The sequence below is a fragment of the Peromyscus californicus genome, unplaced genomic scaffold, assembly GCF_007827085.1.
Source record: "Peromyscus californicus insignis strain IS unplaced genomic scaffold, ASM782708v3 Scaffold_9__1_contigs__length_137607984, whole genome shotgun sequence".
NCBI lineage: Eukaryota > Metazoa > Chordata > Mammalia > Rodentia > Cricetidae > Peromyscus > Peromyscus californicus.
The window spans coordinates 94,816,618-94,842,613 of record NW_026294617.1 but is presented as its reverse complement, the minus strand read 5'-3'; the positions used below and the strand labels follow the sequence as shown (position 1 = coordinate 94,842,613).

General features: G+C 38.6%; 1 protein-coding gene across 2 annotated transcripts in view; it reads right to left on the bottom strand.

Annotated features, from left to right (window-relative positions):
* The window catches only part of Plppr5 (phospholipid phosphatase related 5), a 117,384-nt gene that overhangs the window by 58,763 nt on the left and 32,625 nt on the right, over positions 1–25,996 (bottom strand). For both annotated transcript variants that reach the window (XM_052730231.1, XM_052730232.1), the window contains exon 2: positions 3,519–3,651. In XM_052730231.1, the coding sequence (XP_052586191.1) occupies positions 3,519–3,651 (133 nt within the window). The remainder of the gene's footprint in view (positions 1–3,518; positions 3,652–25,996) is intronic.

Below are 25,996 nucleotides of genomic sequence, written 5' to 3'. Positions count from 1 at the left end.
TATTTAACATATTGAGCTGTCTACCACTGGCTACATTTTCATGCATGGCAGGTTTGACATGACATAAGATAAAGGAAGAAAATATATTCTGAGACTATGTTTGGGTGATGCAGGTTTTTAAATGAAGAGACAAATCCCTAAGAGGGTGCAGTTGATAGTGTTTTACTAATGTTAGCAATCTCTATTTTTTCCAATATTTGACATTTTTTATCACACTAACATAAAGCAAAGCAGTTGTATCTCTTTGATTATGCATCCTAAGCCCATTCAGATGCATAACACCTCTGCTGGAGGCACCAGTTAGGAGTAAAATCCAGTGTCATCAGTTTACATTTGAATATCATAGAGAAATCTTAAGCAAACTGTTCTTGGATTAAAACTCTACATTGCCTTCAGAAACACATTTTTCAAAGGCACAGAGCAGCTACCATGTGGTACCACTTTATCTTTTTTAGATTTGCTTTCTAGTTATCTGTTTCGGAACAAGTTGAGAAACAAGCAGATAATCAATGTTCTAATTCTTGACTGTCTTTACAGCATTAAAATTTCTTCACTGTGGTTACCTGAAAGTACAAATCTAAGTACACAACCTTTTTTGTGCCTTTGTACTAAACTTAAAAATTTGCTTGACCATGAAAAGCACTTTCTAATCAGTATCACTGGCCATTTCCTACATGAAAGCTGCCAAAGGCCAAATGAATTTCCAGTACTAGATGTATAGATGTGCTTTTAATTTTTAAAATATTATGGAAGATTTGCTTATAAACAAAACTTATTTATCTACATAGGTAAAGCAAATTTTGTCATTAATAACAATGATGTGCATAAAATGTGACCTTCAAAGGTATAGTTCTGATGTGAAGAAATCTACTGGTTTTTAATTTGAAGTAAAAAAAAAAATTCCACTAAGATTTTTATTTTATTTTTATTATTTTAAATACTTACTTATCTTATATGACATGTATGTGTGGGCACCTGAGTGCATATTTGTATACCACATCTGTGCAGGTTCCCACAGAGGTCAGAAGAAGGCACTTGAGATCCCCTGGAGCTGCAGTTACAAGTGGTTGAAAGACACTGGATGTGGGTATTGGGAATAAAATCCAAGGTCACTGTAGAAGCAGGATGTACTTTTAACTACTGAGCCATTTCTCCATCTCCAGGGACTTTTAAACTTACAGCAAAATAAAATTTTCCCCAAAGAATTGGCCTATTAAAAAGCCATATTAATTTTATTATAAAAATTAGTGAGTTCGAGGCCAGCCTGGGCTACCAAGTGAGTCCCAGGAAAGGCGCAAAGCTACACAGAGAAACCCTGTCTCAAAAAACCAAAAAAAAAAAAAAAAATTAGACGTTCTTCTTCTTAGTTACATACTTCAGAACTGTTTATTTTTCTAAGACTTCCATCATGACTGGCTGTTGTATTGGGAAATCATCGGGAAAGGTGCAAAGGATCAAATATTTTTCCAGTATTAGATCCATAGGTGTTCTTTTAATTTTCAAAATATTATGTAAGATTTCTTTATGCACAGAAATCCACACATAACAAAACTCTGACTATCCAAATGTCAAGGTGATAGGAACATTGATTTTTCTATTTTAAGTTCCAGAAGAAGACAGCAGAAATTCCTTTCTTGACTCTTAGCAGTGTGCCAAGAATCACACCAAGGACAGGCTGTGAAAAGCAGAAAATCAGGAGAGGCAGAGAGCTGGGAGCAAACTGAGGCCAGTAAGACGTGAATGTACATCATCTGTCCTCCAAAAACCTCGAAGCTAAGCACTGGCATCTACATCTGTACTCCTTTGAAATGTAGGCTAAGATGTACTCATTTCTTAACTAAACTGCTCTTTTTATCTAGTGTAATGGGTCCCCTTGTTTAAAATAGAAATATTTGGGAAGAATATAGAAATGTCTCTTGATACTTGAAAAGTTTCTGACTGTGTCTTAGAACTAAAATGTCTGTGTATCAGGTCCAAAGCCAGTATTGCTGTTGGTGGCACAGATGATTTTTGAAGTGGGATCCACTCATTCAACCAAAAGCACAAAATCCCTATCCAAAGTGCAATCTTTTTATCCAGTGTTGCTTCAGTTACAAGCTTTCATTTTCTTACAACAGATTTGAAACTTCAGGTCACCATAAAGGAACAAAACCAAAGAAAATGTATATAATCAGTAAGAAGCATGGTGCGTAATGGGCACACTTTACATTGTGACACATGCTCTTTGCAAACATGCATGCAAATGCAGAGAATGTTTTTTCTCATTAACCCAACCAGCTTTGCTCAAGAGTACTTAGGAAAGTATTGATTTCAAGTACTGTTAGTTTTGCAGATGTCATTGCTTGTTACTCATTTTGTTAGTAAATGGATCACATTCAAAGAGAAATGAGTTGAGGGCACATTACTAATACAAAGGAAAAATAAAATTTTAAGATATATATACATATCTTAAAAATTAAATATAAATATTTTATAACATTTTATATAATATTTATCATATAATGTTTATATATTTTATATAATATTCCCTCAAACGATACTTGGGGGCTTTGGAGATACCTAACTTGATGACAGTGAAAAGTTCAGTTTTATTCTTTGTTCTTCCAAATAAAGGCCCTATGTCCTCAGAGAGGCGTACAGTTCTGATTCTTTTATGCCTTTGTTTCCAGTGTAGTAGCTATAGTGTGATGTTTTCTGTGTCCAAAGTTTTCATCTTGAGCCCCATAACATGAGAGTTGCAGGCTCCTTGATGAATCTTTCAATGATCATCAAAATTCATCTTACCTGCTTTTTAATATGCACAGCTGTAGTCATTTTATTTCTTTTTCTTTTTTCTTTTTTTATTAAGAAATTTTCTATTCATTCTACATACCAACCACAGATTCCCCTCTCCTCCCTCCTCCTGCCCCCCAGTCCTCTCCCCAACACACCCCCCATTCCCACCTCCTCCAAGGCAAGGCCTCCCATGGGGAGCCAGCAGAGCCTGGTACATTCAGTTGAGGCAGGTCCAAGCCTCTCCCCTGCATCAAGCCAACAAACCAGGAAATGATAGTTTACGTTAAACTTTCATGTCCGATAAAATTTCTATTGATTTACAAGAATGCTTAGCAATTTGTCCTTTTGTTAAGTGCTGACCTTTGCAGGGTGAAAGCTAAAGTATCAGTGTCTCTTGTTCTCTAGCATAACTATTACCATAACTTAGTTTCCCTGAAAACCAGCTTAGGGCTAGTGCAAGGAGTACAGCTTATTAAATATGATAGTCCCCCTTTTGCCAAGTTATCAATCTTGATTGATCTACTTAGGATTACTATTTCTCCCCGTGCATTCATTCTGAAACTTTATATACACACCAAGTCATTTATTTTAATTGCATACATTTTAGTTTCTTAAAAAAAATAGTATTAAGAGGTTATATAGTCTTTGCTTCCTAGCGTGGAAATTACGTCCTTGTTGCTGTTGTTGTCTTATGTATGATCATCTTTATGGACAAGGGTAAAAGTAAGTCAATGGATACATACCAAGAAATCGGACAGTTCGACGTACCAGTGGGTTTATATAGCAACAGTCTCCAGTTAAAATAGTCTTTTCCTGGTTTTCAAAATCCCTTGTGGCTAACTGTAGGCAAAACACGGCAGTTTCTCCAACTATTATCTTGCAAAGAAATAGAAGATTAAAGAGCATTAGAGTTTCACCAGTATGCAAGTTATTTTTATTTAAAAAGTGGTAACTATCTCAATGTAAAACTAAAGCACAATTGCTAAGTAGACCCTTTAATTTTCATTTTTGTCAGCAGACATAAATCATATTTCTCTCAATTTTAGGAAATATTAAAATGGCAGATTTTTAAAATAAAAATATACTATAATACTTGACATATACAGAAGTTCTTAAGGAAATTCTCAGTTATTCTAGTGTGTAATTTTCACTTTTGAAAAACTGACTGTACTTTGCTTAAATCTGACTCTTCTCTAAAATTCAAAACAGATTTTCTATAATCAATGTATATAATATATATAATATATGCATATATGTATGAATGAAAATGGCACAATGAATTCCATTAATTTGTGCTGTTCGTATTCATGAAAAATATCATAATGAAAGATGATGATAAAATAGATTTTCGGCAACTATTTTGGAAAGATCTTGTATAGACATATTGATTTGAAAGCATATCAATATAATATATTTATGAGGGGAAAAAATCAATTCATGGATATTTAACCTTGTGATGATTCCATTGTGAGACAATATCAAGAAGTTTAACAATTACTCTATTATTTACACTTTACTAAAAATGCGTTATTTTAATCTTCATCACACATATGAAGTAGAATATTGGCATACCTCTTTACAAGTGAAGAAACTGGGTGCTTGCTCGGGAACTAGTGTTGAGGACTAGGCTTTGGCCTGACTTCCTTGTTCTTGCTTACAAAGACCTGACTATGTTCTACTAATCATTTTACAGTTGCAGTAGTTTTCATACATTTCCTCAGTGAGGTGTTAGAGCAAGAATTCCTTCATTTTACATATAACAGCATGGAAACTTGGGAGAGTTAAATATTTAGTTCTCTTTCAGACTAATAAAAAGCCAGGCAGAAATTTTTGACTTAACCTGAGAACTCAGATTCCATTCAATACCATGGACAAAGCATAAGATACAACATTAATGAAGATGTTTCAACAGGACAGCTCAGCAGGTAAAGTACAACACAAACTTGGCTACCCGAGTTGGATCCCCAGAACCCATGCAAAGAAGAAAAGAAAGAAGTGACTCCCCAAAGTTATCCTCTGATCTCCGCATGCACACCATGGCATGAGTATTAAGAAAGTGAGATAAATTTTACAATAAAATTAAGTGAAAAAGTAACTGGAGCCAAACATTGGCTTGCTAATTTGTCCCTGTTAGTTTTGATTTTAATCTATCTTGTTAAGGTTAATTAAGACATTCGAAGGAGAGAATAGGTGCAAGCCATGTCAGTTTGAAGAATAAGCATAGGCCATGCCAGCTAGAAAAACAGACCACACAAGCCAGGAGAACAGATAGGAGAACTTGGACAGAGAATCCCTGCTGGACCATAGACCATACAGCAGGCATAACTCCAGATAGGCGGCCACCTGCGGACCTTCTCCACTCTCTAGGTGCCTCCCCACACTATCCCCACTCTCTATTCTCTTCTTCATCATCATTTTCTACCCTCCAATGTTGGTGGACAGCCTAGATGCCAGAATTCCAGTCCCCAACTAGAACAAAGACTCGTTGTTGGAATGGCTGTCGGAAATCTAGGCTGCAAAGACCAGAAGATAAAAGAGGAAACGGAAACCAAAGGGGAAAAACACACATACAATAAAGAAGAACTCATGAATCAGTACCAAGACCCCAAATCATCCCAGACCCAGATGCCTTGATGCCAGTATAATAATATAATCAACAACAGCCGGGGCAATATGTCACCACCAGAGCCCGGCTATCTTACTGTAGCAAGCCCTGAATATTCCAACACAGCTGAAGCACAAGAAATTGCTTTAAAACCCAACTTTATGAAGATGATAGAGGTCCTCACAGAGGAAATGAATAAATCCCTCAAAGAAAGCCAGGAAAACACAAACAATTGTTGTAAATGAATAAATCTCTTAAAGAAAGTCAAGAAAAACAAACATTTGAAGGAAATAAATAAAACTGTTCAAGACCTGTATGTAGATGGAATACACATACAGGTCTTGTGTATTCCACACAATGGAATACACAATGGAAAGTATTGGAAGTAGAAACAAAAAAGAAAACAAAACCTGAGAGAATTCTGTAAACGGAAAATCTAGGTAAGCAAACAGGAGCTACAGATGCAAGCATCACCAACGGATTGCAAGAGATGGAAGAGGAATCTCAGATGTTGAAGACAGCAATAGAAGAAGTAGATACATAGGTCAAAGAAAATGTTAAATCTAAAAAAATCCCTGGCACAGAACACCCAGGAAATCTGGGACACAATAAAAAGACCAAACCTAGGAATAATAGGAATAGAAGAAGGAGACGAATCTTAACTCAAAGGCACAGAAAATATTTTTAACAAAATCATAGAAGAAAAATTTCCTAACCTAAAAGAGGATGCACCTGTAAGGTGCAAGAAGCTTACAGAACACTGAATAAATTGGACCAGAAAAGAAAATCCCCTTACCACGTAATAATCAAAACACTCAACATACAGAACAAAGAAAGAATACTAAAGGCTGCAAAGGAAAAAGGCCAAGTAACATAAAAAGGCAGACCTATTAAAATTACACCCTACTTCTCAGTGGAGAATCTAAAAGCCAGAAGGGTCTGGAAAGATGTCCTGCAGGCTCTAAGAGACCACACATGCCAGCCCAGACCCGGCAGAACTTTCAATCACCATAGATGGAGAAAACAAGATGGTTCATGACAAAGTTAAATTTAAACAATATCTATCTACAAATCCAGCCCTACATAAGGCACTATAAAGAAAGATACAACCTAAGGAGGTTAACTACACCCATGAAAATATTAAAATGACAGATTTTTTAAATAGAAGTAGACTATAATACTTGATATATACAAATGTTCTTGAGGAAATTCTCAGTTATTCTAGTGTGCAATTTTCACTTTTGAAAAACTGACTGTACTTTGCTTAAATCTGAATCTTCTCTAAAATTCAAAACAGATTTTCTATAATCAATATATATATGTGTGTATATATGTATGGGTATATTTATATATATTCATGAAAATACAGGAAATAAGAAAACATAGGAAATAAATAATCTCACACCAGCAAAACCAAAAGAAAGGAAACAGACACACACATAATACCACAATAAAAAATAGCAGGAAGTTGCAATCATTGGTCATTAATATCTCTCAATATCAGTGGACTCAATTCCCTAATAAAAAGACACACACTAACAGAACGGATGTGAGAACAGGATCCATTCTTCTGCTTCATACAAGAAATATACTTCAAAATCAGAGAAAGATTTTACCTCAGAGTAAAGGGTAGAAAAAGATTTTCCAAGAAAATGGATACAAGAAGCAAGCTGTGACAGCTGTTTCAACATCTAACAAAATAGACTTCAAACCAAATTAACCGAAAGAGACAGGCAAGGACACTTCATACTTATCAAAGAAAAAATTCAACAAGATGATGTTTCAATTCTTTTTTTTTGCGGGGGGGGGGGGGGGGGGTGTATTTCAAGACCGGGTTTCTCTGTGTAGCTTTGGAGCCTGTCCTGGATCTTGCTCTGTAGACCAGGCTGACCTCGAACTCACAGAGATCCACCTGGCTCTGCCTCCCCAGTGCTGGGATTAAAGGCATGCTCTACCACCACCTGGCAATGCTTCAATTCTTAATATCCCTGCCCCAAATGCAAGGACACCCACATTTATAAAAAAGATTACTAAAGCTTAAATCACACATCACCCTCATAAGCTAAGAGTGGGAGAAATCAATACTCCACTCTCACCAATGGATAGATCATCCAGACAAAAACGAAACAGAGAAATAATGGAGCTAACAAACATTTTGAAGCAAATGGACCTAACAGATATCTACAGAACATTTTAACCAAACACAAAAGAATATACCTTTTTCTCAGCACCTCACTTTGGACTTTGTCCAAAATTTACCACATATTCAATCACAAAGCAAGTCTCAACAGATAGAAGAAAATTGAAATAACCCATTACATCCTATCAGACCACAACAATTAAAGCTGGATTTCAACAACATGGAAACTGAGCAACTCTCTACTGAATGACTACTGGGTCAAGGCAGAAATGAAGAAATTAAAGACTTCCTGGAATTCAATGAAAATGAATGGACAACACCCAAACTGATGGAACACAATGAAAGCAGTGTTAAAGAGGAAAAGTTCACTAAGTGCTTACATAAAGAAATTAGAGATCTCATACTAGCACCTTAGCAACATACCTGAAGGCTCTAGAATAAAAAGATGTAAACACACCCAAGAGGAGTAGACAGCAGGAAATAATCAACTGAGGTCTGAAACCAATAAAATAGAAACACAGAGAACAATACAAAGAATCAATGAAACAAAAGATTTGGTTCTCTGAGAAAAATCAACAAGGTAGCCAAACCTTTATCCAAACTGATTAAAAAGCAGAGAGAAAATTCAAATTAACAAAATCAGAAATGAAAAGGGACACATAGCAACAGACACCAAGTGAATCCAAAGAGTGATTAAGTCATATTTTAAAAAACTGGAATCCACAAAATTGATAAGTCTAAAAAAAATGAAGTTTTATCTATACATAACACTTACCAAAGTTAAATCAAGATCAGATAAACAATTTAAATACACCTATAACCCCTAAGGAAATGAAAACAGTCATAAAAAGTCTTCCAGCCAAAAACAGCCCAGGGCCCAATGGTTTTAGTGGAGAATTCTACTAGATTTTCAAAGAAAACCTAATACCAATACTCGTCAAATGATTCCACAAAATAGAAACAGAAGGAACATTGTCAAATTCATTTTATGAAGTCACCTGATACCCAAACCACACAAAGATGCAACAAAGAAACAGAATCACAGACAGATTTCCTTCATGAACATTGATGCAAATACTCAATAAAACACTCCCAAACTGAATTCAAGAACATATCAAAAAGATCATCCACTGTGATCAAGTAGGTTTTACCCCAGAGATGGAGGGATGGTTCAACATACAAAAATCTGTCAATGTAATCCACCATATAAACAAACTGAAAGAAAAAAACACCACATGATCATCTCATTAGATGCTGAAAAGGCCTTTGGCAAAATACAAAACCCCCTTCATGATAAAAGTTTTAGGGAAATCAGGGATATAAGGAATGTACCTAAACACAATAAAGGCAATTTATAGCAATCCTATAGTAAACATTAAATGAAAAGAACCTCAAAGCAATTCACTTAAAATCAGGAACAAGACAAAGCTGTCCACTCTCTCCTTATCTGCTCAATATAGTACTTGAAGTTCTAGCTAGAACAATAAGACAACTAAAGGATATCAGGGGGATACAAATTGGAAAGAAAGAAGTCAAAGTATTGCTATTTGTAGATGATATGATAGTGTACATAAGAGATCCTGAAATTCTACCAGGAACTTCTACAGCTGATAAACATCTTCAGAGAAGTTGCTGGATACAAGATTAACTCAGAAAAATTTAGTAGCTCTCTTATATACAAATGACAAACTAGTAAACAGGCTGAGAAAGAAATCAGGGAAACAACACCCTTCACAATAGCCACAAATAATATAAAATATCTTGGGGTAACTCTAACCAAGCAAGTGAAAGACCTGGGTGACAATAACTTAAAGTCTTTGAAAAAAGAAATTGAGGAAGATATCAAAAAATGGAATGCTCCATGCTCATGGATCAATAGGATTAACATAATAAAGAAACAGCTATTTTACCGAAAGCAATCTACAGATTCAACACAATCCCCATCAATATTCCAACACAGTTCTTTAGAGACCTTGAAAGAACAATAGTCAACTTCATATGAAAAATAAAACAAGGTGGCAAAAACAATTCTGGATAATCAAAGAACCCCCAGAGGTATCATTCCCCAAATTTCAAGCTATATTACAAAGCTATAGTAACAAAAACAGTATAATATTGGAATTAAAAACACACAGGTTAGTCAATGGAATCAAATCAAAGACCCAGAAATAAATCCATACACCTATGGACAGTTGATTTTTGATAAAGAATCCAGAAATATAGAAAGGAAAAAAGAAAGCATCTTCAATAAATGGTGTTGGTTTAAGTCATGTAGAAAAATGCTAATAAATCCTTATCTGTCACTCTACACAAAACTTAAGTCCCAGTGAATCAAAGATCATCATAAAACCAGATGTTGTGAACATGATAGAAGAGAAAGTGGAGAATAGCCTTGAACACATTGGCAGAGGAGACAACTTCCTGAACAGAATACCAATAGCACAGGCACTTAGATCAATAATCAGTAAATGAGACTTCATGAAACTGAAAAGTTTCTGTAAGGCAAAGGGCACCATCAATAGGATAAAAAGGCAGCCCATAGAGTGTGAAAAGATTATCACCAACTCCACATCTGACAGAGGGCTAATATCCAAAATATATAAAGAACTCAAGAAACTAGACATCAACAAACTAAATAATCCAATTAAATAATGGGTTACAGACTTAAACAGAGAATTCTAAACAGAAGAATCTCAAATGGCCAAAAAAGGTAAAAGTAATGTTCAACATCCTTAGCCATCAGGGAAATGCAAATCAAAATGACTTTGAGATTCCATCTAATACCTGTCAGAATGGCTAAGGTCAAAAATATAAGTGATAGCTCATGCTGGTAAGGCTATGGAACAAGGGAAAGACTCCTCCATTGCTGGTAGGAATACAGCCACTTTGGAAATCAATTATGACGGTTTCTCAGAAAATTGGGAATTGATCTACCTCAAGATCCAGCTATCCCATCCCGGGACATGTACCCATATGATGCTCCATCCTACCACAAGGACACTTGCTCAACTATGTTCACAACAGCTGTATTCATTAGAAACTGGAAACATCTTAGATGTCCCTCAACCAAAGAATGAATAAAGAAAATATAGTACATTTTTTAGTATTATTCAGCTGTTAAATGACATCATGAAATTTGCAGGCAAATGGATGAAACAAACAAACAAACAAAAATCATGAGTGAGAGAACCCAAGTACAGAAAGACAAACATAAACATGGCATGTACTCAGTTATAAGTATATATTAACTGTAAAGGATAACCATTCTACAATACTTAGACCCAGAGAGGCTAAGTAACAAGAATGGCTCAAGGAAAGGATATATGAATCTCTCTGGGAAGGCGAAATAGAATAGCTCTTGTGGGTGAACTGGGGGCAGATTTGGGGGAGGGGAGTACTGAGAGGGGAGACGACTGGGATTGAGGCATTTCAGAGGCAAAGTAGAAACCTAGTGCAACAGAAACTCCCAGGAATCTACAGGGTGACCCTAACAAAGACTCCTAAAAATGGGGAGTATGTAGCCTGAACAAACCATCTTTTGTAACCAGGCAAGACTTCCAGTGGAGGGACTGGGACACCAACCCAATCACAAAACCTTTGACCTACAATTTATCCTGCCTGCAAAATGTGCTGGGGTAAAAGGTAGCACAGAACTTGTAGGAGTGGCCAGCCAGTGACTGATGCAACCTGAAACCCACACTATGAGAGGGAGCCCATGCATGACAACAGAGATTGGATACCCCAGAGACCTAGGATAGAACTGAACATGACTGGGGGAAAAAAATCAGTGAAATGATTCCTAATGATACTCTGCTATACCAGTAGACCAGAGCCTGAAGTAGTAGACTAGTAGACTAATTTCTGAAAAAGAAACAGAAGGATTGTAAGAACCAGAGAGGTCAAGGGCACCATAAGAACATGGCCCATAGAATCAACTTACTAGGGCTCATAAGGGCTCACATAGAATGAACCAGCAACCAGGGAGTCTGCATAGGACTGACCTAAGCCCTCTGCATCTATGTTGTGGTTGTGTAGCTTGATGTTCTTGTGGGACTCCTAACCATGGGAACAGGGGCTGTCTCTGACTTTTTACCCGCTTTTGGGACCCGTTTCCTCCTATTGGGTTTCCTTGTTATGCCGTGTTTGGTTGATATCCCTGGGAGGCCTGCTCTTTTCTGAAGGGAAACAGAGGAGGAGTGGATCAAGGGGAGAGAAGAGGTAGGAGGAGGGGCTGACAGAAGAGGAGAGAAGGGAAACTATGGTTGCAATGTAATATATTACAGAAAAATAAATAAACAAATAAATAGAAAACAACAAAAAACGAACCCCTAAGGAGTCCCTGACATTCCCTAGGTGCTATAGTTTGCTTATGTCCCCCAAAATTCATACTTCAGAAACATTCCTCCAAGCATTGTACATGCCCCTGCTTTGGTTATCAAAGGAATAACAAAACTGTTCCAAACAAACTGAACTTTCCACAGGCCACTGAAGGGACTTGGCTGAGAAGTTGATGGGTAAGAACACACCCTGATGACAGATGATTGCTGTTGTTCAGATCTATTGCTCTCTGTTTAAACCTAAACTTCTAGGCTAGAAGAAGGCTCAGTGAATAAAAACACTTACCACTCTTCCAGAAAACCTGAGTTTGGTTCCCAGTACCCACACTGGGTAGCTAACAACTGCCTGGAACCCCAACTCTAGGGAATTCAATTCCATCTATTGGTTCCCATGAGAACCCACAGACATGTAGTACACACACACACACACACACACACACACACACACAAATAAAATAAATCTTAAGAAAGAGTTTAAAAATTAAGAAATCTAAATTTCATGTTAGGTTCCCAAAGACAGACATGGAGAGTCAATGAACCTCTTTCTTTGCATCTCTTCTGAATGTGGCCATATTGAACAAGCTTTTTTCTGTTTTTCATGATTCTTCTCAGTATAATTGACTCATTGAGGATGGATGGCCAAACCAAGGTTGTTAGGGCTGCCAAAGCTCAGGATTTGACCCTGGAAACTCCAGAAAAAACCCTGTCTCAGGTATTTTGTTATAGAAATGGAAAACTAAAACATCAAAGCAATGTTTTGGAGGCCATGATGATATTTCATCTGTGTACCCCAATAAAGTTTATCTGAGGATCAGAGGAAAAAAACAGACACTATAGTAAACATAGAGGTCAGGCAATGGTAGCACATGCCTTTAATCCTATCATTCTCAAGGCAGAGATCCATCTGGATCTCTGTGAGTTAAAGGCTACACTGGGAACAGAGTCAGGCATGGTGGTACATACCTTTAATCCCAGCACTAACCATAAAGGTCTGGAGGTTTGTACAGACAGAAAGGAAGTGACAGAGCTGGGCAGGAAAAGGAAGTGATGTAGCTGGGCAGAGAGAGGAAATGAAATGGCAGAACAGAAAGGCATATAGGCATGAGTATACAGGAAGTAGGTCTTTTTGGTGAAGGATCTCCAAGTGGTAAGAACATGGCTGGCTTCTTTCTGCTTTTCTGATCTCTCAGCTTTTTACCCTAATATCTGGCTCCAGATTTTTATTAATAAGACTGTCTAGCAATTTGTCTACAGGAAGCTCTATAAAAATTACTGTCTACTATAATAAGACATTCAAAATAGGGAAGCACAGAAAGATGTTTTTCCACCCCAGTGTGAGAAGCAGCTTAGATAACTTTTCCTTCTTTCTTCCTCTGTTTCCTTTTGTTACTACATCTATCTATCCATCTATCTATCTATCATCTATCTATTTATCTATCTATCATATTACATATATATATATATATTTACCCAAGACAGTAGGAGTTAAAGTTAAACCAGAACAAACTGAGATGAACTGCATTTAAGTCTAGTCTTCTCTGTCTAGTTAAGGCTGGGTTGTATTTAAAAAGATTGAAACTTCCAACTTCCTCCTGCATTTTAACTTTGCCTTTGGTGAAGCAGAGCAGCTGTGTGATAAAACAGGTCATCTGGCCCAAGAAGACACAGAACTGTTTTTCATGACTGTATCACCCATCCCCGGGGCCTTAGGAGAAGCTAAGCCGAGAAGCTGTGCATTTGGTATGTCCTTAGCTCCCTCTCTGAATATATCCCTCATATAGTCCTGTTTTCTTGGCTGTTTCTCAAAAGCAATGACCACTGTGATGCTTTCTGGGAAAAAAATTAATTTGCACTGTTTGGGCACAAAAAATTCCATAGTCTAACAACGTACCTTCTACTCCACTCTGTGACTTCTCAGTTCCCTATACAACTGCTGCATTCCTTCTGTGTACCACAGCCTTTGCCACTGGGCCTGCACTGCCACGCTGACATTGCCTCACATGACCTTGAACCCCCTCTTAGGCTGTGAACATTATTGTTTTCCTAAATACATCCGTATTTTTACAGCAGTTCTGTGTGGATATTTTGTACATGGGAGTGCAGTGCCCACGGAGGCCAGAAAAGGATGTCAGATCCTCTGGAGCTGGATTGTTATGAGCTGCCTGACATAGATGATGGGAACTGAATTTGAATGTTCTGAAAAAGTTGTACATGTTTTTAACTTTTGAGCCATCCCTCTAGCCCCTTCATTTAATATTTTGGGCTGTTACTTTGAACTTATCTCTCGAGTTCAAGATAAGGCTCTGACAGATTGTTAGAGCAACTGTAGAATGCAGGTCTGGCTTTCAGAAAGATGAAAACAAGGTAAGTATTCATAGAGCATCTATGATGTAAGACGGTGTGTGAATCCACAGAAAGAAGAATGACATTGCCAGCTATCGTGTGTGAATCTAATCTCTAACCACCAACAAACAACCCCAATTAGGTTTTGAGATATCCCTCTAGCCTGAGACCTAGTTATGTATGTTTAATCTACTTTGACTCCTCAGAATATTGTGAATTGCCAGTGATGCTTACTGGATACACGAATGAATCCCATCCTCAGAACATATCTTCAATAAATCCGAATGTCCTGGTCTATGTTTTACCTTTCACTTGACTGAAGATACCAACTTCTTCCTTGTTGCTGTGAAGAGGTCTAATACTCTGCTTACTCTGCTTCCTGTAACCAGATCTTGGTACCTTTTTTTTTTTTTTTTTTTCATTTTACATACCGATCCCAGTTCACCCTCCTTCCCCTTCTTCCCTCTCCTCCCCCAACAGAGACAGATGACCCAAGCTGGTGGGAGTTCATGGACTCTGGTCTGTCGGAACATGCATGGGACCTTGGTTACTCTTAATCGTTAAATGGCTACCTGACTAGGAACTGCTTTCTTTGGGCCACTGGCCCTAGGGTCACTCTTCCACGTAGCTCCCTCACATGGTCCTTGCTGTTTGCACTGCAGTCCGAGTTTCCTACTTATGGACTGCAGACATTAGCCAATGTCATTTGCTATGATCAGGAATCCAAAGTTAAAGTAGATTAAACATACAGAACTAGGTCTCAGGCTAGAGGGATATCTCAAAACCTAATTAGGGTTGGTGGTGGATAGAGATTAGATACACACATAATAGCTGGCAATGTCATTCTTCTTTTTGTGGAGTCACACATCATGTTACCTCATAGATGCTCTATGAATACTTACCTTGTTTTCATCTTTCTGAAAGCCAGACCTGCATTCTATGGTTGCTCTAGCAATCTATCAGAGCTTTATCTTGAACTCGAGAGATAAGTTCAAAGAAACAGCCCAAAATATCAAATTGAGGGACTAGAGGGATGGCTCAAAAGTTAAGAACATGTACAGTTCTTTCAGAAGATTCAAATTCAGTTCCCATCATCTATGTCAGGCAGCTCATAACAATCCAGCTCCAGAGGATCTGACATCCTTTTCTGGCCTCTCTGGGCACTATGCTCCCATGTACAAACATGCCCGTCCAGAACTGCTGTAAAATATGTATGTATTTAGGAAAACAATCTTCTGTGTTGAAAACACAATAAACTGATAATCAAGGAAGGGATCGAAATACAATTTGGCCGGGTGGTGGTGGCGCATGCCTTTAATCCCAGCACTCGGGAGGCAGAGCCAGGCAGATCTCTGTGAGTTCGAGGCCAGCCTGGTCTACAAAGAGAATTCCAGGAAAGGTGCAAAGCTACACAGAGAAACCCTGTCTCGAAAAAAGAAAAAAAAAAAAGGAAGTCATTAAAAAAAAAGAAAGAAATACAATTTGACGGTTACAAGCAAAATAATTGACAGTGGGGCAGGACTTCACAGGCTGAGGTTTTGATTGTTTGTTTGTTTGTTCATGATTTAGAAAATATGTGCCAGTACAAAACACAGAAAAAGTGTCATGAACCACTAACAGCACCTGTGATGACTTGTGGGTAGACGATCCTATCTGCTTGGGGCTCACCTCTGTGTAAACATTGAATTCACTCTTTCTAGATTCCTCTTAGCCAATGAGTGATCAATGATGGGATGCTAAGGTCCACCTTCAACTGGTAATCGTCTTATAAAGACTTCCCATGAACTTGAATAAATTTGTATTTTTCTGTTCTACAGTCTATGGTCTTGATGATCTAATTTTCCTTTCTCTTTTCCAGAAGTGAGGTTGACCCCCATCACTCTGAAGGTTCTGCCCACCTTCACCAGCTTAATTTCCAACCCTTGTCTTTTACAGATATTTCTCCTTGTCTCACTTTTCATCTGCATCTAAGAAACATAAACTACTATATGATCAAAGAAAGACAAGGTGTTAAATTGGCTACACGTAAAAGAAAGGCTGTGACTTCACAGGTCTGGAGGATTTACAAACAACCGCAACCAGAAAGACAGTGTTAGGAGGAGGAGATGGATGGGGAGGAAGAAGTCTTTCTCATGGTAACTTTCAGCTTAACTTCAGCAAAGGCTATGGTAGATGGAATTGGCCTTGGAGGCAGAGACACAGACACCTACAATAAATGTTAACCATTATCATAATCAATAGTACCATTAAAAACAATAATAATGCTATTAATGGCAATAGCATTGGCTTCAGTCTAACACACACACAATCCTCCTACTTTGCTCTCTGACTGATTTAATATCAGGTTATGTTGATTCTAATGTGTCCATTTCTTTTTTTTTTTATCTTAAATTTGAATTCAAGGCCCTGGTCAGTAAACTGCAGACCCAAAGTCGATGTTTCCCATTACTTTAGTTTAGCTCTTCTGTTTTTTCCTCTTATAAGCTTTCTTCAATAAGTTTTCTTTACCATAAGGCTTAAGCAACCTTTGATCCTTTAAAAGAACCCTAGGCACTTATCTCTCCTGTGAACTCTAGGAGCAGGGCACCTATCAAAGTGGCATAACTTAAGGAGCTCAGGTCTGTCTCCTGAGATCCCTAATGCTCTCACATTCACAGTGGATCCATGGGTCTCACTCTGAGCCTCCTGTTCTTCCCTGTTATCATCTCAGTGAACCCACTAACCCTTCACTGGTACACCCAAACTAAAACTCTCACCTATCACAGTGATCCCTCTGTTTCTCTAACACACTTCTCTCTATCAGCAGCTTTTAATTACATTATTTTAGTAAATAAAACTTGTGTATATTAAGATTAGCATGTGCAATATGATGTCTTAAAATATGCACATACTTTAGAATGACAATAAATTGCTGCATTACTATTTCATAGTGTTTTTTGTGGTAACAGCACGTAACATCTACTTTCTTAGGAATTTTGAAAGTATATAATGCATTATTACTATTATTTGTTGATATATTAGTCACCATATTGTTTAAGAGATCCTTAACCTTATTCTTCCTGATAAAACTGCTATCGGTTTCTAAATTCTGATTAAATTGTACCTTAATTCTATTTCAAATGTCTATTTCTCTTATTATTCCTTTGTTAAAAATTTGGACCCTTGTTATTTCTTTCTTGCGTTATAGAGTTCTTGAGACTCAGATCTGCTTTTCAAACTGTCTACAACCAGATTGCTCAACAGAAACCAAATGTTGTGCAATCCAAACTTCCTTCTTAAAATTTCAGTGTGGACTCAGAGCCTATAGATTAACAGGAATTAATAGAAGGCCCTTTAAAGCTGAAATTAAACCTATATTTCTCAGCTTCTGTGACCCTTACAAAGTCTTAGGACATGCTATGCTATAGTCAGAACCAAACAATTTTATTACATAACATACTAGGTGTTTCTATGCATACATGCCTTTATACTTACCCATGGGCTAATACGGCCTGATGAGCAGGGCATTGAGACAAGATTTAAATATCACTTGTTCTGTCACAAACTTATTCTATGCTGCTGTAGTCTATCCTTCCTTCTTGTATTTCAATGGTACTTCATATATTTATTATGGTAATTTGATACGTTTTTTTAATGACTGTCAGTAATATCTGTCTATTGCGCTCATTTGAAAGTTTCTCTGAGGCAGGGATTGTACAATGTTTATACTTCCAGTTTTTAAGCCCAATGACTGACAGTAAATGTGAATACCACGGAATGAAATACAGCTCAATCTACTCACTGATAGACAAGAAAACAATTCAGAGAGAAAGGAAATCAAACAGGCCTCAGTCACAGGGTTACTGGTCTAACCCAGATCTTCATCAAAGTTCAAAGGCATTTTATTTCAGTCTCTGCCTAAGAACCTACAAGCTTTGTTCTTTTCAGGGTTAAAGCAAGTAGACTCTTGCTTTGGAATACAGGTTGTGCCTTAGAGTTTCACCTCATTCCAAGCATCTTTACAGTGTTAAGGAGATACTGGGTACATAGCATCTCATTAGGATGCTCACAACTCTGTAGATAGCTGTGAGACAACTGAACACAGAGAGACGTTCTGATCTCATTTGATACATTCCAGTTTTCTAATACAAACCCAAGGAACATCCCACTCCAGTATTCCTTCTGTCGATTCTCTTTTCAGGGACATCACTTCTTGTCTTCTCCATATGGCTTTTATGAGGACTTGAGGACTGTTGCAGAATATTCCTTTACACTGTGTGAATATGTGTCACTATGATTGGTTGAAGAGCTGAATGGCCAATAGCTAGGCAGGAAGAGGTTAGGTGGGACTTCTGGGGATAGAGAGGTCTCAGGAAAGAAGAAAGGTTGAGTTGCCAGCAGGACAAAAAGGGAGCAAGACATGTAGGAGGAGAGGTAAAAGCCATGAGCCACGTGGCAGCACATAGATTATTAAAAATGAGTAACTTTAAATTATAAGAGCTAGTTAGAAACAAGCCTAAGCTATAGGCTGAGCTTCATAACTAACACTAAGTCTCTGTGTTATTTTGCTATGAGCTGGTGGCCCCAAAGAAAAATCTGTCTCCAAAGGACCTGTTGTTTGGAGTACCTTCTCACCTTTATTAAGGAGTTCTTGATTCTATTATCATTAGCTGCCTTTCTCGTCAGATGTGCAAAGCAACCCATGGGCAAAGAGCATAACTGGCTTAATTCCCTGGGCATTTAGAGAGAAGGAAATACAACACTACAGTTACAAAAGCCACATGCGGGCAAGGTCAGAGCATCATTACTGCAGAGTTGTCCTTGTGAAATTTTTTTCTTTTGTGAACTAACAAATAAAAGCTGATTTGACAGAGAGTTGAAGTAGTGAACAAGGATATCTGAAATCAACTCAAGACCATGTCTCCTCCTACTTGCCCTAGGCAAGAGATGTTCACAAGAGTGAGAACAAAAACAAAGTTCCAGAGGAACAATTGTGGCTCTTGTGGGGAGCGTTATCCAGTTTGTCACAGGCCAATCTCTCACAGGTACTTTTTCTGCACCTCAGCAGAAACCCTACATTCACTGGGATAAGAAATAAGAGAAAATGGAACTCTAGCTGAGAACTAAATGTAGCAGGTACAGCGACCACAGGGCTATATCCCATCTCATTTTTTGTTTTTTGTTTTTTTTTTTTTTTGGTTTTTGTTGTTGTTGTTTGTTTTTTGTTTTTTTTTTTTTTTTCGAGACAGCGTTTCTCTGTGTAGCTTTGGAGCTTGTCCTGGAACTCACTCTGTAGCCCAGGCTGGCCTCAAACTCACAGAGATCCGCCTGCCTCTGCCTCCTGAGTTCTGGGATTAAAGGCGTGTGCCACCACCGCCAGGTCCCATCTCGTTTCATAATTCTCTTCCTCTGGGCTCTTTCTCATTAGTCTTCATCTGGCAACAGAGGTAACCTCTTCCCTAGGACTCTGCTCTAGAGGATGTTCTCAGGCAACTTCTTTGAAAGACATATGACTGTTCATTGTCCTAATCAATCCAGTGGGAAATGTAGTGAGAGGCCCACCAGTGACTTAGAAGGTAAGTCATGAAGTTGTATCTATCTACCCAGACTAGGTCTAGTCAAACATATTGTTCCATGAGACATGGTTATCCCTCCATTGAAACTGACAGTGCCCTTAGGGATAAGAGTCTTCTGAGCCCTGTTCAGTGGATAGAAGCCCTGCATCCCACGCACAGAACTCCAGAAAACTTGAATTACCCCATATTACACATAGCCTCCTGCTGGGTCACTATCTTCTGCTTTATTAAACATCATGAAACCCTCAAACCCCACCTTGCCTATTGAGCAGAGCCTACATATTGTACCTTCCTAATGATGCATCTACATCTTCATCTATTATTTAAGAACAGATACGCTATCTCCATTTATTCTTTGAGAACAGATACATGGCCTTGCTGTGGGATGTTCTGTATGGCAAATGTGTTGCTAATTAGTCAATAAATAAAACACTGATTGGCTATTGGCTAGGCAGGAAGTGTAGGCGGGACAAGGAGGAGAATAAAGCTGGGAAGTGGAAGACTGAGTCAGAGAGACACTGCCAGCCACCACGATGAGAAACAGCATGTGAAGATGCCGGTAAGCCACGAGCCATGTGGCAAGGTATAGATTTATAAAAATGGATTAATTTAAGCTGAAAGAACAGTTAGCAAGAAGCCTGCCATGGCCATACAGTTTGAAACCAATACAAGTCTCTGTGTTTACTTGGTCAGGTCTGACGGCTGTGGGACTGGCAGGAGAGAGAGATTTGCCCTGACTGTGGGCCAGGCAGGAAAACTCTAGCTACATGGCCTTGCCCATTTTTATCCATTACTCATGTGCTAGAGAGTAAAAAGCCACACCTTGCTGGTAAAGAGTAAATTACAGAAATGCATTTATGAATCATGCATCTCCAGATACAAATATATAAACATCTCCAATGTGAGTACAGAACTTTTCTCTTATGCTGCAACACCTAGAAGCCGACTCTTGGTTATCTAAACTCTTTAATGGTAAAATAAAGAAGCAGCCGTTCCAAAGTAGATGCAATCATGATAGATTTTTCCCAGAGTAAAAATCCAAATAGCTTCATGTTTTCATTTATAAGCATCCAATTAGAAAGTCTCCTCAAAGACAGCCATACATCACTGCTTTGAAACTAGGAAACTAATTTGGGTGTATTACAGTGCTATAAATCATGCAATCAGTGATAGTATTTGGCATGTCTGATTCATTTCAGAAATGAGTGAAATAATATCTGAAAAAAAATCAATGATCTAGAAAAATATAGTCATGGCAGATACTTCAAGTTTTTACATGTTTCTATGTAGCACGAATCTTATAAGTTCTTATTAATAAAAACAAACCTGAAGCCAGTTATTGGGGTGAGCACTGGAAGATCAGAGAAGCAGAACAAGGCACAACCACCTCACCTTGCCAATTCCTCAGCTGATACTGTTTCTTCAGACTGGAAGCCTCTGAGTCCTCATCCAAATGGATCTCTGCTGAACTGCTACTCAAAAGCCTAAAAGCTTAAGCCAGCTCTAGTTCCTGGTTTTCATGCCTTATATACCTTTCTGCTTTCTGCCATTACTTCCTGGGATTAAAGGCTCGTGTAGCCATGCCTGGATGTTTCCAGTGTGGCTTTAAACTCACAGAGATCGAGGCGGATCTCTGCCTCTGGAATGCTAAGATTAAAGGCGTGTGTGCCACCATTTTCTGGCCTCTATACCTAGTGGCTGTTCTGTTCTCTGACCCCAGATAAGTTTATTGGGGTGCACAATATATCAACCACATTTCTATTTAGATCATCAAACTCAACCTATTCAAGGAAGTTCTAAGCTCTACTGAGGCAAATGTTGCCAGGGATAGTGTTTCATTAGCTCGGTGTCCTGATACAGACTAACCTCACCTTCTTGTCTTTTTCCATCACTGATGATGATGCATATAGTGGCTGGCATCTCTGAACATGGTTTCTGAGGATAACCGACCCGGTTAGTATAGAAGTGAATTACCTGAACTGAAGAAATAAAGTGATTGATGTTACAATGGGAATGTAGCCTCTCCCAGGATTCATAAAATACTGTCATGTCTTCATACTTTGAGCCCAGGAAACTTCCTTTCTTATACTAATTCATTCACTTACATTTAATTGGCAAAAAAAAATGTGTATTGATTTGACATATACAAAATGAGAATTTGAAATATGTACACTTTGTTGGATGGCTGCGCTGAATAACCTACACACGGCCTCACATGGTACATATCCACATTTATACTATAAAGTTGTTGTGGGGAGTGAATGCTAATTTGGACATTTCCTGCACACTTGCTTTTAGGTAGATTTGCACAAAACAAATGTTGGAACATGTATCTATTTTTGGTCAAAAATAAAAAATTCAGGAGTGATTTTTACATGTCCTCTCCCCAACTGGAACAGATCTCAGGATCCAGTGGTGACTGGTACCATGGATGGAAAGTGTCAAAGTACTTCATTCATAGGACTATACTAATTTCTGAATAGATTAGAATTGCAGGCATAAAGTTTCTAGAAGAAAAAATAACTGTCTAAATTGAAAGATATTGTTTTTTGTTGTTGTATTTTATGGCTGCCATCTATTTATGTAATTTTTTAAAAAACTTATAGTAATGATACAAAATATCCTGTTATAAAATTCGCTTGTGGACTAAGTTTCTGCCTCACTAGTAAAGTGCTTACCTAGCATATATGAGGCCCAGGTTTGATCTCCAGCATCACCAGTATTTGTTTCTTTGTTTGTTAGGTAAATAGAATTAAAGAAAAAAAGATGGTTGAGGTATGTGTGATTTGAATGAAATGCCCCTTTAGGCTCATCGAGAGTGCCACTATTAAAAGGTGTGGCTTTGTTGGAGTAGACATGGCCTTGCTGAAGTAAGTGTGTCGCTAGGGCTTGGCTTTGGGTATTTCAGAAGCTCAAGCCAATTCCCTTTTCCTGCTGCCTGCCCATCCAGATGTAGAACTCCCAGCTACCTCTCTAGTACCTTGTCTACCTACATGCTACCATGATATTTCCAGCCATGATGCCAATGGACTAAACCTCTGAACTGTAAGTCAGTCCTAATTAAATGTTTTCCTTTCTAAGTGTTGCAGTGGTCATGATGTCGCTTCACAGCAATAAAACCCTAACTAAGACAGAAGTTGGAACCAAAGATTGGGCTATTGTTGTGATAGGCCTGACTGTGCTTTTGTTTGGAGGAATGTGGACTGTGGGACTTTGGATTAGGAAGGCAGTTGAATGCTTTAAGCAATGCTTAATGGCCCATACTGATAGGAGTATGGAAGACAGTGGTGCTGAGGATAATTTGAACTGTGGAGACTGGCTCAAGATGTTTCAGAGGAGAAGAATCTTAGTAAATGGCCTAGACTCTTCCTGTGATATTTTGGTGAAGAATGTGGCTACTTTCTGCCATTGTCTAAAAAAAAATGCCTGAAGCTAAATTGAAGAGTTATAGATTAACAACTTTGGCAGAGGACATTTCCAGACAGCCCAGTATTGACTCTGTTGTGTAGTTATTAATGGCCAGTCTTTTATAGATCTATAATGAAAAAGGAACAAACTGAGAAACAGAAAATACAAAATGTAAGTTTGAGGAGAAAAGGAGAACCAGGAAAATGTTAAAAGAAAAACCTGATGCTACGTGGAATAAAAGGAGTAGTGACCTTAAGGCAAGACTCTGCCCAGCTAAGCTTACAACTTGTGAAAAGGAATTAAAGAGAAGCTTAGGGATTCTGTGATAGTGTGTGCCTTTAATCCAAGCAATTGGGAGGCAGAGGCTGTCAGATATCTGACTTTGGAGGCCAGCCTGGTCTACAGACCCAGTTCCAGGACAGCCAAGCTTCAGCAGTGAAGGAAACCATCAAAAACAGAAAAATGGTGAAAATGTGATTGAATGAGGGGACCAAGTTCCAACCCCACCAAGCCGCAGAACTTAGCAGCTTCAACCATGGTTTCTGACTTTAAATTAAAGGATACAAGAAAAGGGTTGTAGAATCTCCCTCTACCACCAAGAAAAGCCACTGAGGCCAGGTGTGTGGCAGAGGTGTCCCTGCATGAAGTGAAGGTGAAGCCTGGAAACCCCAAGATGGTGGAAATATCAGAGTTGTGGGTTACTCACTGAGGAAAGCTACAGACCAGGTATGGAACCAGCTAAAGAGAGTTGAAGTGTACTTCAGTCAACAAAGACGAAAGGAATCGGAGATCTGAAGAGCACTTTGACATTAGATTTGGAGTAGCCGAGTTTGGGGTTTGCCCTGCTGATTTTCTGTCTTGATTTGGTCCAGTGTTTCCTCACCATGCTCCCTTTCTTCCCTTTTGAAATGGTAAGGTATATCCTGTGTCATTGTCTGTTGGAAGTCTGTGATCTGCTTTTTCACTTTAATTTTACAATTAATAGATTGTGCTGAGTCTCAGAAGAGACTTTGAACTTTGGACTTTTAAACAGCAAAGAGACTATGATAGACTATGGATGGGGACTTTTGAAGTAGGACTGAATGTAGTTTTCCATTACTATGTGACTGCAAGCTATGGGGGCAAGAAGTTGAATGTGGAGGTTTGAATGAAAAGGGCCTTCATAGGCTCATAGAGAGTGGCACTATTAGGAGATGTTGCTTTGTTGAAGTAGATGTGTCCTTGTCGGAAGAAGTGTGTCACTGAGGGGTGGGCTTTAGGGTTTCAGAAGCTCATGCCAGGCCCAGTGTCACTCTCTCTTCCTGCTGCCTGCCCATCTAGATGTAGAACTCTCAGCTCCTCCCCAACACCATATCTGCACATATGATACCATGCCTCCTGCCAGGATGACAATGGACTGAACCTCAGAATTGTAAGCCAGCCCCAATTAAAGGTTTTCCTTTATTTTTTGTTTGTTTTTGTTTTGTTTTTCCAGACAGGGTTTCTCTGTGTAGCTTTGGTGCCTGTCCTGGATCTCACTCTGTAGACCAGGCTGGTCTCGAACTCACAGAGATTTGCCTGGCTCTGCCTCCCAAGTGCTGGGATTAAAGGTGTGCACCACCACTGCCTGGTTCATGGTGTCTCTTCACAGGCATAAAACCCTAACTAAGACAAGGTGGCATGCTATCATGATGGACATGCTGAGAGTGACTGAACACACACTGAAAGCTCAGCTGTGTGGCATTTATCAGGTTCTAACTGCTCTATAAATATTTACTAATTTAATCTTCAAGGCATCCCCTGGGTGGGCCCTGTTATTTGTATTCAGTGACAAATGATACAAAGGAAGCAGAGATAAAGCAGTCTTGGTGGTATTAATAATAGTCAGGACTGGAGGTGGATACAAGGAACAAGATTCACAGGGTCTTGGGAGAGGACAGATTTTAGGGACTGTTGCATCAAAAGGCAGCTGAGAGGCATATGAGACAAAGAATTAGTGAACTCATTCCCTTGGGTCAAGATTTGCAGCCTTAAGGTACCCCATACTAAAAGTTTCAGCAAGGAAAAAAAATAAATGGAAAATGGTCACAGATCCACTAGTACCATAAGCTTGTCAACTCATATCTTAGCTGTAAAACCTTTGGAAAGGCTTCCACCTGTTTTGACAGCTCGGTGGGCAGTGGTACTCAGGGTGATGTCTGGGCTAGTAGCATGTAGTATGTATATGACATGTAGTATGACAAGTGCCCAGGCACAATTCCGACATGGAAACTGTGGGGCTTGGATCTAGTTATCTATGTTCTCACAGGCACCCTAGATGGCTCAGATTGTTTGAAACTCTCAGTTATATTTTTAAATCTTTCAGGGATATTTTAAAGGGGAATTTTAGGTATTTATAGAAACAAATCATGATTATGTCCTTGTGCTGCACTGAGTATTTCCAAGCATTAAAATTAAGGGTGGGTTTGTATAGAGAATTTAAATGAGGGCTAAAATTAAAAGAAATTCCACACCTCACACTTTTTGGATTTGTGTGTGTGTGTGTGTGTGTGTGTGTGTGTGTGTGTGTGTGTGTGTGCAGGGTGTGACCTTGTGGAAGCTGGAGAACAGCCTTATGCATTATTCTTCAGGCATGTTCTACATTCTGTTTGAGAAAGATCCTCTCACTGGTTTGGCACTAGTCTAGTAAGCTTGGCTGGATGGCCAGTGAGCTCAGGGATTTCCCTGGTGCAGAGACAACAGGTGTGTAAGAGCACACCTGGCTTTATTTTTAAACGTGGCTCTATGAATCAAACCCAGATTCTCATGCTCATACAGCAAGCACTTTACTGACTGAATATCTCCTCAGCCCCAC